Source organism: Lepisma saccharinum, chromosome 2, assembly GCF_977018435.1.
Source record: "Lepisma saccharinum chromosome 2, izLepSacc3.1, whole genome shotgun sequence".
Lineage (NCBI taxonomy): Eukaryota > Metazoa > Arthropoda > Insecta > Zygentoma > Lepismatidae > Lepisma > Lepisma saccharinum.
The window spans coordinates 5,779,206-5,795,145 of NC_139230.1; the positions used below are offsets into that span (position 1 = coordinate 5,779,206).

A 15,940-nucleotide genomic window follows, 5' to 3' on the forward strand; every position below is an offset into this window, starting at 1 on the left:
TGTGCATGATTATTATTTGCAGATTTGATGATTGGGTATCATCTAATGCTGATTAAAATTAATGCACATTTTTCTTTTTGGTTTTACCTTTTAATAATGGCTTTTTTGCTGGATCTTGTGGCATCCTACATTTTTATAGGTGGTGTTAGAGTGTGGGCTTTCAAAATACTGTCCATGAATAACATATTTGTCGACTTTATTATGCATAACATCATTTGTGAAGATTATTTTTTTGTACATCTGAAGATGCAGTGCATAAATTGGTGGTGGTAAATACACAGAAGTTTTTGAAACTTGAGGAAATAAAGGAAATTTTAACAAAACAAATCTATTTGAATCTAAAAATAATGTTAAATGTTTTTCAGTAAGAGCAAAATTGAAATGCAAATTTTTTTCAGTGCCTTCTGGTTGTAGTCAGACTTGTTGAATACTCCCAACATATGCTGGAGAAATGAACCATACTTACTGCTGAATAAGTGTGAAAAATTTTTGCTTTTTTTTCTAGATTCAGCTAAATAACTATGCTATCAGCAAACTTTTTTTTTTTCCTAATTGCACAGTTACTGTGCCATAGTGAATTGATTATACTTTAAAAATATATTTCCTGTATGTTAAAACAAAGAAAGGGGGGGAGGCAAATGTCGACATACAGACTTTTATTTTATTATTCCAGTTAAGCTCAAATTCCATAATATGAATGTGATTATATTTGTACCATTTTAAGTTTATACTGGGGAAAATTGTACTGCCTGTACATTCTTTGAAACTATAGAGAGAGAGAGAGATCCAGTACTTTAAAAAGCAACAATATGGATTACAACTTGATTGAATGAACTAGAAGAATAGCAACTTCTACAAGACTTCTATAAGAAGTTTATTGCTCAGATCTTAATTATAGAAAGGAAATATTCCAGTTTGAAAATATTTTCAGAAAATCTATTGTAGATTAAAAATATTACATAAGTTGTGTAGATTTCATACTTCCATTGTGGCTTGAAATTGCACATATACACCATCCTCTTCCATATCTTTATATTGTCTGCTGAATGAATCTGAAGAACATGTTTAGAGGTAGAGGTGGGGTAAATACATGCTTATTTATTAATGCAAAATTCCCACTGACCTGGAAAACTTTAAAAAATTGAGGAAATTGTGTGGCTTGAAAAGTGTGAGAATACTCAATATGGTTACAGTAAACATGATTTTCACATAGTTGTAACCCATATGGTGTTTCTTGCAACTAGAGTCATTTCCTTCTTTTTACTCAAAATGTGTGCTGTTAACAAGGTTAAAGTTAGTCGAAATGGTTTTGAAGTTAATTTGAAAAGACCTGGAAAAGTCTGAGAATTTGGTTTGGTAACACTGTAACCATGTATGCAACAGTTTACAAGAAGAAAAGTTGAATAGATTCCCTAGAAGAAAACCCTTCTTTTAACAATGTGCTATAACATACAGAATAAATGGTTCTTTTTTCATTCATTCTGTTCTACCTCTTGTCCGTCTACAGGCATAACTGTTTGTAACACATTCAGATATTCTTCTTCATTAGTGCACACACACACAATTGAGAAGAAAATAGAAATGCCTTAAAATTGAATATTGCTTGCGCCATTATTGTATATTTTTTAGTTCATCATTGAATCACACCACAGCAATGAAACTGAAGGAAATATAGCAGTGTAATATATCTAGAATACAACTACAATTAGTACAACTCGGGTAGTAAAACACACTCTTTTCCCCTTGTTTCATCATTTTTTGATGATGCATTGCTTTGCTGTTGAGTTGTTGGAAGTATTTTTCTTTCTTTATTCAGTGTGGTGTCATATTCGTCAACGCTTGAGTCCCTCTTTGTCTTCCCCTTTTTTTTTAAATCTTTTAGTCCCAGCAAGGCTGATGGAGTAGAAATGAAGTAATATGCAGTTGGAGTGAACTAAGTTTTCATGGGAATTTACTCACTTCTAGAGAAGGGTTCATTCAGTAATTTGTGTATGTATCATGTAGCTGGCCATCATGCGTAAGGCTCTTTTTACATGGGTTACCTCAATTATTCCAGTCAAATATACATCGGTACCTTTAATGAAGGTTACCTTGTTTCTGTCTTAATACAGTTCTCTCTCTTCGCTTACAGGTTACCCACTGATACAGATAGGTAACATTAATTCATGTTTCAGGAACTGAAAAATGGGGTATCAAATAAATATACCATAAAGAAGCACTCGCTTATCTGCAAAACTGGTTGCACTCAAGTTCCCAAGAGGGCGGATGGTGGCAGTGGCCACCAAAATTAATAGAATACTGAAAAAACAGTTTTGTGGATCAGTGAGTATTTCTTTACAGTATATTTAGGTAACTTAAAATTAATTAAGCAACCAACTTGTCTGCAAGTTGGAATTAACTGTAATAGAAACTTCTTTCAGTTAAGAGTTTGCATATGTGTGAGAAGAACATGTTGCAATTTTGATAAATAATGTATTGAATACAGTATTATACTTGAAATATTACTTGTGTTTTTATAATTATAATTTGACACCACCAAATGCTGTGAAGCATTCTTAAAATGTACCTACTTTTATGTGAGCATTTTACATAGATTCAAGTAATTGCTACTGGAATTAATAGTACCAGAAAAAAGAATAATGTGCTGTAAAACTGTGTGTTTTATACATTTTTGGAATAACGTTTTTATCCACAAAGTATGATAAAGCATTTGGGCCCAGACTCTGGTCATTCTTTGTAACAGGCTTTTCCATGTTTTTTTCTATTTAGGTTCAGTGAATGCTAGGATACCTTCAACATAGGCCAAGAGAACAACTTTCATTTTATTGCACAAAATTTATTCTTCTGATTTCCATTCTGTTGTATTATCCATCACAGTTAACCTAGTTGTTGTATGTAACATTAACACTGGAACTACTGTAAATTTTCTGTACTTGGAAGTGTAAAAAATATTCTCCATTTTAATTTCTTTCAAATATGTGCAGGTTAAATAATGTTGCTTACTACTAATCTCTCAGCCTTATTTATGTGTAAATACTAAAAATTTCAAAAAAATATGATGGGGGAAAATTCACACTGATGGTATTGTGTTGTATTCACACGTTGGTGCTAAAGATGCCCTTTGAAATAGTTTCCTTCATCAATTCACTACTTTCAACATTTCTGAAAGTTTACGAAACCGCATTGGAAAGTATTTTGCAGAATGCTCCTGAGCTGTTCTTATGGCTGACTGAATGGTCTTTAATGCTCATTATTGTGATGGGAGTTAAAGGGAAGTCAAAAGTTGACAAACATGGAGAAAATGGCATGTGACGATATTGATTTGATAGATTATTCTGACTTAGAATGGATGGTGAAGATAATTCAGTGTGGCAATGATAAATGCTCTGGTATAAATATTGCCATATACTCGAAGTGTTTTATAAATAGAGAATTCTTGTGCACTTCACTTTCACAGTCAGAAAAAAAGTCTTAGATACAATCTTCTCATGAGCATGCATGATGGTTGTCCACTGTCTTTGTTCTTCACAAAAATCGGTATGCTATTGAAACACATGTGATAATGCTGGGTCACACACTATACTTTATTATGACACAATGGCACTTTTCCTAAGCTTTACACAAACTTGATGTTCACTCTTTGCTTGTCCATTGCCACACCTAAACTACCTGCAGAATCATCACACAGGAGATATCGGAACAATTAGTAGTGCAAGTCTGAACATGTCAACTTGCATAGTGATGCAAGATGAAGCTATTTCAAAGGATATCCATGTGCCAGAGTGTAAGTATGCTATATTGTTCACAAGCGTTAAGAATTCTAGGCATGATAAGGAGTTAAAGTGTGCATGTGGATGTACTTAGTATTTGCAAAATACATACTCATGTATACATTTAAATATTCCACTTTGAGTTCTCTAGAAATGGAACTTAAAGAAATTACACTTGCTGACTTTTATTTATAGTTGAAAAAGTGCTTTAAAAAATGTACATTTACTATAAATGTACATTAGGTACCTTCTGTACTTAAGTATTGTGGCTTTGTTACTTATGTTACACTTATCTCATCAGTAAAGATATTGGGTCATGCAAATAAAACTGAGCACCTACTAATAAGTACTTCAAGATTTTGGAACATGTACTCACATTTTGATGAATGAAAGACAGTACATTCTCAGAAACTGAGCGCACACCAGGGCATGAGCATGCTGGTATGTCACCAGATCATTCAAAAGTTGATATATCTATGAGAAGCCACTAGATTGTAAACTATGCGAGGTACAACTTTATTTGTGTGCAAATGAAACACACACCCTTGAGTACATGCTTGGCTACAGTTGGATTAATGCTCATGAGCCACTATTCATTTTTATTATTTTAACTCATTGTTTTGTTTGGAATTAAGATATCGTATACCATGACCTTCATTGAGAATGAAGAATGTATGTAGTTACATATGGTTGAAGTTCCTCTACTTCAAAAAGCAAAAAGAAATCTAAAATGCAACAATCTTTTCATTTACATTCATTAAGGTGTTAGATGAATGTCAATGTTTGAGGGAAATGAAACAATACTTGAAAGAAGAAACAAATACGTTATAAAGACATTTGTAAATGCCTTATTTTTGGATAAAATAGCTTTTACATGTTACTTCACATTCGAATATAATTCCCAAGCTTAATGTGAGGAAACTTTGTGGGTATAAAAACTTGAATGGCCTTCTTTTGGACTGGACTCCTGACTGTAGTTTCAAGTTTGATGCACGGTGAATTGGTTAGGTGTTATATTTTTATTTACCTAATATGAATTTTAAAGTGTAATGTTTGCCTGATTATGCTTTCAAAATAATTCAAATTTACCTTAGGGGAAAAGTATAAATTTAGAAAGGTGCGTATTTTCACAAAATAGTGCATTTGGTGTTTCTAGTATTGCACACACCTAAAATTGTGTGTCATATGCTGTGGCAGCCCGCCCCCCTCCAAACAAATTATATTTTGTTGCCATTAGTGCAAAAATTAAATAGTGGAAGTATAAATATTTAATTTTTGCACTAATTGCAACAAAATATAATTTATATTTAGGCTTATATATAAACCCCCCTCATCAGCCACCACTGGTCATATGCAGCATTTGATTGTGTCTTGGGAAGATAATACAGGATTTCTACAAGCATATTGTTTGAGAATTAAAATTGGTCAGGATTTGTGCAACTCAGTTTCTTGTCAACTCTAGGTTTATTATTTCAGATGAGTGCATTCAGACAGGAGATAGCATTACATTCTGTGTTAGCTGATTTGCACATTGCATTTGTTTATAATGGAAGTATTTGCAATAGTATGTGACAGAGTTTTATTCTGCATGTTCATGGCAGGCTTGCAATCTGGGGTACCTCCTGTACAGACAGGGGCACCAACTTTTGAAAAATATTGGGTGGCCTTGAACACTTGAGTTATAATTTTACAGAAAAATCTCATAAATCCTTCCTTCCTAACATTAGGCAAGAATGTTCTTTGCCACAGTGGGAGGTTTCACGAGAACTGAATTTTCTTAAAGCATGCTTCCTATAGTGGCTGGTATGTGCTTCTCTTGCACAAATGTACTATATGTATGGGATGAAGTGGCAGTTTGATGAATAGGATCACAACCATGATAGAAGCACATACCGACTAGTTGCAAAGCCCATGATTTGGATATGGCTGCTATTGAATTCCATCTCACTCAGTTTATTTAATATGTTTGGGATATTGTTTCATTTGTATTAATACATGTTTCATTATTGTTGTTATTCTCTTTGGAGCAAATTATTAAAGTTTTGTTTGATAGTCTCATATTTCTCTTCTGATATTTAGTTTGGAGTGAATATGAGTCTCTTGCTTAGTCTTCACGTAGCAGAAGCAGGATCACTCACAATTTTCTCCACTCTTTCCAGCATGGGGAGACACATGATTTTGAGCCATTTGTGTGTAGAGCTATTCATTCACCATAGAAACTTCAAAAGCATTGTTTAATATTCTATTGGAAAAGAAAATAGTACTTACTTTCACCAAGTTATTTGCAAGGCTGAAATTTATATGTAGTTTCAAGCCAGAAATTCAGACAATGTTGCATTTTGCAAACATTTATCGCCATGGTACATGCCTAGAAGCACATATTTTTGGTAAATAAAAAAGCAAAATTTCGGTACAAAAACAGAGTCGATAGCAGGTTCAAAAGTGGCAAATAAAATAAAATTTCGATGTTTTAGCGGTGAATAATCACATCAAATGTGCTATATAAAATTACATTTTGGTTTTAAAATTGTGAATATAATCCTAAATTTGATTTAAAAACTGCACTTATTACACAAAATAAACTTACCCCTTACAATAGCACATTTATGTAGTTACAAGAGTATTGAGTTCATTCCTGTGTAAAGCGGTCCATTTTTGCTTCTCAAATATTTACAGCAGAATTAATCAATTTTCCGTGAATTGCATTACTCACAGGATACTTCAGACTTCAGAAAGTATCACGTCGGTATATAAATGGTAAATTTCACACATTCTTGATCTTGGCCATTTTACCCCCTCCCCCGGTACCAATTGATTTGAGGCTGGGTGAGCCCCAGAGTCACTTTGTGCTGGGTACAAAGCCAGACAAATTTGGACCTTAGATCACCCACCCTGGGAATCGAACCGCGGCTCTCTAGTGCACAATAAAAATGTATAATTGTAACTTTCGAGTTGTTTTATCGCTGTATGATAGATAGATAGAGAGAGAGATCAAAGTGACAAAAGAGGGTAAAATGGTGGAGAAGAAATGAAGAGAACTTTTAAGGTGTACATGGACAGGTAACATTCATAGTTAAGCATCAAGTGCTATCAGCACAAGGGGGAATTGCATATATAACAAAGGTCAGTTTTCCTACACATAATAAATAAGGAAATTATATTGAAGGTAGGAACATTTATGCAAGGAACTTTTTTTTTTTTAAAAAAAAAAAAGCATAGGTAACAGAATTTTGAAATGAAATACCATATTTCCTTCTCTACTACTGCAACCAAATTCACATATTCATAGTCATTTAGTTCCCATAAATGATTCTGCATAGCACACTTATAGAGTTGCAATTAGTTATTGTAAAATTTTGCTATGTTCTATTACAGCTTGTATTTTAAATTCATATTGCTTTTTCTTGCATTCATTTAAATTTAAGTTTGCTGTTGTTCGCTTCATGCATGTGTACTTGGCATATATCCAAGAGAGCAACTTTTTGCTTTGTTGTGCTACCTTATTATTTCATGTTCACAAAAATTGAGAAAATAAAGAGTATAAAATTGCTGTTTAAATATGTTCACATTTATATGTGATTATTCTAACCTAAATAAGTATAACAATTAGCTCTGATGTAATATTTGCTTTCTGTGCTTTTCACTGACACAATACTTTGTGTATTGTGACTTCAGTCAGTTGTTGCTTCAGGCATGTGCAGTATGACTACATGCTTCCTGTGCTTCTTAACAAATATAATTTATATATAAAAAATACTACTAAAGGATGGTTTGAGTTTGTTTGTCACCAATAAATAAAATGTTACAATTTAAGAATTCAAAATCTTCAGAAAATACTCTGCCTTGGCTAGATCTAAGCAATGTTTTCTGTATTTTTAGCAAACATATTGTTTATTACACCGTAATGTGGGAACATTTATTGGTTTCTCTTATTTATTGAGTTATTTATCTCTTTGAGTTGAGTGCATTCTGAGAGCACACACACTTGTGTTACATATATATGGACAGAATGAAAGAAGCTTCACATGCTTGCTGTAGCCACAGTAACAGTTTTCTGGTTGACATAATTGAAGAAAGAAAGGATTGAATAGAAACACATCAAAACTGGAATGGGGTGCATATATTCATTCACTTTGTGTGTTACTGATGGGAGGCATATAGCAGTGTGGAGGAGGGCCTGTCACGTTCTTGATCATGACCATACTGGAGGTGATGTGATCAGTATCATGCTCTAGGGTTTCCTCCATTGATTAAAAACTGGATAACTCCCAGAGACACTCTATGCAGTGACATTGTTAGAAAAATTCTCACCTGAGATCATTCACCCTGTTAGAAAAATTCCCTCATTAGATCTTCCACTCCAGGATTTCAACCTGGGGCTCCTACATGGCAATCGGATGGCTATGAACTGGACCACTATGGCTCCTCAAATTTAATAATGTTGTTACTTACATACCCACTGTGTACAGTGTCCTTTGTAAACATGATTAGAAAAGTTTTCATGTTCATTAAAGGAATATGGATTTTATGATAGGAAATAGAACTTTAAAATGCTATTTTGTAGAATGAAGTGAATCTATTGCAAATATGCTATACAAGGAAAGAAAATGCTTCAGTGCTAAGTGAGGCAAGTGTACTTGTTTGTTTATTTAATTGTCCCATCATGGTCAAATCTACAACTTGCCCCAGAGCTGAAAATTTACTTTTTTTGCTTATTACTTCAGTTTTACCCATAACGTTTGATGTTATTGGCACTTAAATTTCTACAGTTTGCCAGTACATGCACAGAACATTTCCATCAGCAAAGATATTTGTCCTTGAAGCTCCAATAATGAAGTTTGCTACAGAAGCTTCTTATAGCCACAAGGAAACAGTAAATACTAGGTTTGATCTTGGACAGCATCAGGACTCTTCCTAGCCTAACATCATAACCCAGAAAACATGTAGACTTGGCAGAGAAATTTGATTACAGAACTACAAAATTGAAATTATTTCATTTGTGTCTGGGTGAAGGAAAAATACTTGTGAAGGACACAATCTTCCAATAAAAAGTTACATTTTTTTTCTTTTAGTTACATATTTGTATGTCTTGATCTTAAACTGATTAAATTGTTTCACAGTCATCCTTCATAACAAACATTGTCATGTAATTATAATGCAAAGACAATGATTTTATAAATATTTTTTTCTACTTGTCTGTTACTTTTTTACCATAACAGTTTAGATTCAAAATATAATATTTCCATCTTATGACAATTTCTTGTAATATCATAATGAGCTTAACACTATTGATAAAGACACTTGTGGCAAACTGAGGTTGAGACATGAAATTGGAAAATAATGAAAAGTGCAATATTGTTTTTGTTAAACTTTTTAAAATAAATTGTGATTAATTCTATATTATTCTGTAAGTTTTAACCAATCTTTTATGTAAAGTCAGAATTTTGGGCATGCCAAAAATATACATTTTAAAGTGAATATACTTTTTATTGTATGGCTGTTATTTAAGCTGTGGTACTTAGCTTCTATCATATGCAAATATTTCTTAGTAATAACATATTTAACTAATAAGATCTGTAATTTTCAACCCACAGACTTGCGTTTGTATCGTGAGAACAACGTGAAGAAAGCAAACAGAAAGGACTGGGAATGTGTTTGTGTGACTCTCCAAGATTGGGTGTGTTTTCTTAAACAGTTCCGGAAAACTACCAATCCACAGGAACGAGAACTTTACCATTACCTCAACGTTGAGCTGTTTCCAATAATTGAAAGCCAGTTACGTGTAAGTCAATGATATACTGTAGTACAAATTGATCATAGCATATAGTAGGGAAAGTCATTAAATAACAGGAATTTTTGTCTTATTATTTTGACATAGTTGCCCTGCTTCGCAACACACTTGGTCCATCTGTCCACAAAGTTGTGGATGCCTTCTAGATAAGAGCTTTTTAGTATTGCCTTCAACCCTGCATTAGGAATGTATTTTTTTTTTCAAACATACTTGGTCATGTGGGCGACACCTGTCATGCAGTCCTTTAACTGTCTTTAAAGTATGGAATACACTGAACTATACTGCACATGTGTGTTGGAGATTCTTTCTTTGCCCTTGTTCTAAGCTCAGCTGTGTAGTTCTACTACACTTCTAAGCAACTTAATAATATAAAGTAAACATCAATGACATCTACCACGTACCTAAATACATCAACTGAAGCAGTGTCATGTTCACTTTTGGTCATGTGGTCACTTCATGTTCACTTTTATCTCTTTCACACACCTCCGTGTTCTCCTCCTCTTCATTAATCCACCTGTGTGCTCAGTCTATTGATGCTTTAAGTATTTAGGAGGAACATGTTTGACAACTGTCACCCAAGCATGCAATATGTGTCAACTTTGTAATATTGCATCACTTAGAAGTGCAACAGAACAATGCAGCTAAGCTTAGAAGAAAGACAAGGAAAGAATGTTGTGCTACACAAAAGCACACATGTGCAGTATAGTTCACAGTTTTGCAATCTCGCAATGAATATCAATGGGTGACACTGGTCACCCACCTGCCTAACCCAAGGTTAACCAACTGTAAACCGCTTTCATTACTTTGTTGTCTTCTGCAAATTTCCGACCCCACAAATGTTCTTTCAAAGGTCCAAACAAGTGAAAATCCAATGGCACCAAGTCCCGACTGTATGGTGGATGTTTCAGCACCTCAAATTTCATAGTGCATAGGTTATCATATCCACTGCGTGGACAGCTGTATGAAAGGGGTGGGGGCTGCTGAAGCAACAGTACTCCTTTTGTGGGCAGTTCTCGGCATTTCAATCATATTGGCAGGCTTGAACTTGTTCACTAGCATGTCACCGTATCGAGCACTGGTCACAGTTCCACCCTTTTCATGGAAGTTCACCAATGTAGGGCCATTGACAACTCAAGAGATGGTCAGCAAGACTTTCCCAGTGGAGGTCTGCATCTTGAATTTTTTTGTGGCTGAAAACCGATGCTTCTACTGCATCAATTGTCTCGTATTCTCTTGTTTATAATATTGCACCTAGGACTTGTTTCCAGTCACAATTCGATTGAGAAAAACATCTCCTTCATGAGCATAATGGTCCGTGCTTCTGACAGCTCATCTCTTGTGCAATAGCGACTCCTGCAGTCATAGATTCACTGCTCGATCTGCAGTTCACTGTCTCAGTTGGCACACTAACTGCTCTCCCACTTTGATGTTCTTCACTAGCATTTTGTCATCAGTTTTTAAATCTTTCCATCCATTTGTGCAAATGGCTCAAACAACTGTCTCCATACTGGACTTTCATTCTTCTGTACATTTCAGAAGGTTACACACACACTGATCAAAAAAAATAATAGCTCTTTGTTGCACTTCCACAGTGCAAGTCTACAATATAGCGGCCATGTTGTTGATAGGTGCTAGTTCATACCGTTCAATTATCACAACCTCCCATATAGGGTTTATGCTAAGGTTCCGTTTTGTGACCCAAAATAAGATTTTTCATTGTGCATACTTTTCCATACATCTTAGAGTTTCTGTTATTTAATGACTTTCCCTCATATAAGTGATGCAATCTATCAAGAATCAGAACTTGGAGTTGTTTTGCAGTTGTTTAAATTTTGCAGATCTCTATAACTATTTCTATTTTGTTGGAATGGTATTATCACGTATATATGCTAACTTATGTACTTTGTAGTTTATCGCTGAATGACTTTACCATATCATTGTGGTGCAGATGCCAGTATGTGATCACATGCATAAAGAGACCATTGGCTATCCTGATCCTTTCATGCCTGTCAGTGTGGTTAATGTGACAGCAAATTTACTAACTATTTAACATGTAATAAACAGATTGAACATCATGAGGTAACAGATTGCACATCATTTATATGTATGTCACCACAGGCTTTGTACTCTGCTGTTTCCTCCTTCCTTTATTTGTTATTTTAATTACCGGATCTAAGTATAGGGTGAAGAAAAGGGGGCTAGCTAGAGGTTGTGTAAATAGGCTCAGACCTTTATAAGTTCGGAGTAACGCCTCCGTCCTCCAGGTACATACCTGCGCTCTTTCTTCCACAATGTTGACTCACTCAAACCAAATCCAAAACTGATCTCGAAATTGCCTTCCGATTTTCTGAGATCAGTTTGGTTGCTTTGCTATACAAATTTCAATACCTGTTGATTCAGATCCGGCTGGCAGGCTGGCACCTTTCCAGGGATGAGGCAAGTAATGGAATTTGTAAGGTCTGCATTCCAAACCGATGAGAACATCCTGTCTCCGTAATATTTCGTTTTCAAGTACACCTTCTAATTTTTTCGTACAAGTCAACACTACCTTGCTGTCGTTTTCAATCTTGGCAGAGCCGCCCCCTGTGGCGGAGTGGGTAGCACATTGCATTATGATGCCAGGGGTCCCAGGTTCGAATCCCAGCCTGGGCATGGATGTTTGCGAGTGTCCATTCATCAATTTCATCACTCATCCCCATCTCTGCAATTAGCCAAAAGTGGCAAAAAAGCAAAGTAAAATAAAGCAAATCAATCAATCAATATTTGCAGGTGTGGTAGGTATTAACTTGCACCCTTCAATATGTGTTATTTTATGATGGGCTAAAAAAAATACGTTCTAATGTAGTATAATTTTGTTCTTGAATTAGAAATGGGACAGACTAATCTGTACTCTTTCAGTATTAACCAAAATAGTCACATTTTCATCAGTTTTGCCAATGTGATATTTCTGTAAAAAAAATTATAAATGAGTGCCAAATTCTGTTTTGTTTGTAAACATAAATGTACAAGGTCCACCCATAAAGAAACCAAACTGTCAAAAAAGAAGAGAACCAAATAGAAAGGTACTGTATTCTGGTAACACTGCAAAGAGCTATATCTAAACATCCCGTCAGTGATTGTTTCAACCTGTTGCAGGCAGTCGGTATCAAGGCAACTGTGCGTCAGATGCAGGTCGTGTGCAGCCAGCGTACAAAATACATGCACCAAGATGGAACAATGTTACAGCATAAAGTTTTGTTACAAATTTGGTAAATCGTTTACCGAAACATTACAGATAACATGTGCAGTGTATGGAGATGCAGAATTATCAAGAACTCCAGTGTATGACTGGTACAATCATTTCAAATGTGGACGTGAAAGTGTCGAGGATGAACCATGATCACGACGCCCTTCAAGGTCAAGGAATGACGACAATGTGGAGAAAGTTCATGCACTGTTGAGAGGTGATAGACGTTTAACCACGCAGCAACAATCAATCAGTGGTATTACAAGGAATTGCTTGGTCGACTCAGAAACTGGATGAAGCGTGTTAGGAAGGACCTTTGTGATTCTGGCCAATGGTTTCTGTTGCACGATAATGCTCAGCCTCATACCGCATTGTCTGTACAACAATACCTTGCTAAGCATTCAGTGACAGTGGTCAATCACCCTCCATATTCTCCAGATTTATCACGTGCTGATTTTTTCATTTTTCCCAAACTTAAGATGACTATGACAGGATGAAGATTTGACGACGTTGTGGACATTAAATTAAATGTTATGCGTATTTTGCGAAAACTTACTGTCAATGACTATGAACAGTGTTTCCAAGACCTGTACAAATGCTGGTGAAAGTGTATTGCCTCCTCTGGTGATTATTTTGAAGGTAATAGTTATTTGAAGGTAATTACTTGTTTTCTTTCCTTTTTTTTATGGGCGAACCTTGTATAAATTATATAGTCTGCTTTTTGTGCAGAAAATATTTAAATACACAGTTTTTTTTTCAAAGCAAAATGAGCGGTCCAGGTTCTTCATAGAACATTTTGCAATTTTATGTCAGTATTGACAAAATTTTCATCTTTGTCCATCCCAACCTTTTATTTTTATAATTTACAAGGAAAAAGTCTTCATATCTATAAAACTGATTTCTTGTTATCTTTTTCGTTATAGGATATTACTGAGCAAAGTGTGAAAGAGAACCTGCCAAACAATAAAGACCTGCTGCAGAGAGAGCAGGAGGATCTGGCAGCCATGATTAAGGAGAATAAGGAGAAGAGAGAAAAGAAGAATGGCAACACAGTGAACGTGAAGGTAGAGCCCCAGGCTCTGCCTGACACGACACTGAAAGAGGAAAATGTACTTAATGGTGAAGATGGGGGAACAGGGTGTGATGTACCTATGAACACTAACATTGGAAGTGGAAATAGTGGCTTAGGAAGCAACGGTAGTGGAAATGGAAGTGGAGTGAATAATGGTATGAGTAGTGGAAACAATTGTTCGGCCTCATCCCAAGGTGGAAGTACAATAAATAGTGGTGGTCATCCACCATGTAGTACTAATAGCACAAGTGGCAGTGGTGAAGTGCAACAAAATATGGGTGGGACTAATGTTTCAAATGGTGGTGCTATAAACAGTGGAACAAAAACAAGTACTTCAGTTAGTGCTTGCAGTGGTGGTGTTTCAGGCAGTGAAAATTGCATGTTACAAAACTCCCAAGAAGGTAATGTTGAACTAATATTGTACTGAGTTATGATAGAAGTTTTTGTATACTTGAATTGTTTTTGTCCTATTTTTAATGAGGCAGGGATGGGGGTACAAGTGCAGAAGAGATTATTTCTTCCTTTAGTTATTACAGTGCTCACAGAGAGAGTAACTGAAGCTAACTTCAAATGTAATTAGAAAGTGAGATAATATCCAGGCCCATTTCCAAATTTTACTTTATGACTACCACATAAGCATAGTACTACACTTCTTATTCATTCGGATATAACTTTTTACCATTGCAGTCAGGAAAGCATTCTTGTCTTGTATGTTTCATACCAATTCCAGTTACTTATTGCAGGCAATTTTGATACCTGTTCATTTCATTAATTTAAAATTACTGGCCATAATATACAGTGTGTCCACAAAGTCCTGCTACCGTTACAATGAAACTTAACTTCTAAACTATATGAGATAAATACATGCAGTTTTTTGCAACGTGTTCTACAGCTCTCAAAGTTTTATTTACAATTAAAATACTTCAACCTGTTTGAGAACTACTGCAATCCATGTATGAAGTGTGACAAGATCTGGAACAGGGGTTTCGTAGACATGATCCTTGACATACCCCCAAAGGAAAAAAAATCCAAAGGAGTGATATCAGGGTAGCTCAGTGGCCAGGAGATTGGTCCATCGCAGCCAATCCATCTCCCAGGGAAATGTCTATCCAAACAGGTTGATGCTGCTATGCTGCAGGGTGTATGGATGGAGGTCGAATATTGTCTCGACATCCTGAAGGCAACTAACGGGGCGCATCTGGAAGTGTTGTAATTGTAAATGAAACTTTGAGAGCTGTAGAACACGTTGCAAATAACTGCATGTATTTATCTCATATAGTTTAGAAGATAAGTTTCATTGTAACGGTAGCAGGACTTTGTGGACACCCTGTATGTTTTATGTTTCCTCAAGATAAATACATTTCCGGAAAGCTTTTTCAATTTACTGTCCAACACAAAACTACTTTAGTAATTTATAAAAGTGTAACATTGCTGACATTTTTCACATGTCTACATGTTCAAGAGAGATATTAATTTTAGTGGCTTCTGCCACCATCCATGCTGGAACTTAACCTTTTCTGTTTTTTGTTTTATTGGCAGTACCCAGTAAAGAGTACAGTGTGAACTCGGGGACATGTTGTAAGTATAATTTGAGCAAAGCTTTTACTTACAACAGAATATTTCATGTTTCACCTGCTACAGATTTGCATGTTCCATTTTACTTAATACGCAAGTCATCTTCAATACCAGGAATTATAACACAGTGTACATGCTTACATAAACAAGAATGGCGAACATCATCACTGTTTTACAATGTAAATGCAGATGCATTTATTTGACTGCATTTTCTGTATTTCTGCTCACAATCGGCAAATATGAACTAACATCGTAGCACGGCAAGCAGGGAGTAGCATTGGTGTGAGAGAGAGAGTGGTGTATACAATCCAGTTTTATTTCTTTATATTGTAAGTTGTAATGTCTAAATATATGAATAGAAATATTTAAACTTTTCTTTTTATCTAGCCAAACCTGGAACCACAGAAAGTAGTTTAGCAGAAAATTTACCAGCATGCAGTGCAGTGAAAACGGAAGAGACATCAACAAGCAACAGTAGCCAGGAATTTAGTGCAGGTGGGTTTACT

At 35.3% G+C, this 15,940-nt stretch overlaps 1 protein-coding gene across 2 annotated transcripts in view; it reads left to right on the forward strand.

Moving 5' to 3' along the window:
* The window catches only part of lgs (BCL9 domain-containing protein legless), a 106,020-nt gene that overhangs the window by 46,287 nt on the left and 43,793 nt on the right, over positions 1-15,940 (forward strand). For both annotated transcript variants that reach the window (XM_083116987.1, XM_083116988.1), the window contains exons 7-9: positions 9,365-9,552; positions 13,711-14,260; positions 15,822-15,929. In XM_083116987.1, the coding sequence (XP_082973113.1) occupies positions 9,365-9,552; positions 13,711-14,260; positions 15,822-15,929 (846 nt within the window). The remainder of the gene's footprint in view (positions 1-9,364; positions 9,553-13,710; positions 14,261-15,821; positions 15,930-15,940) is intronic.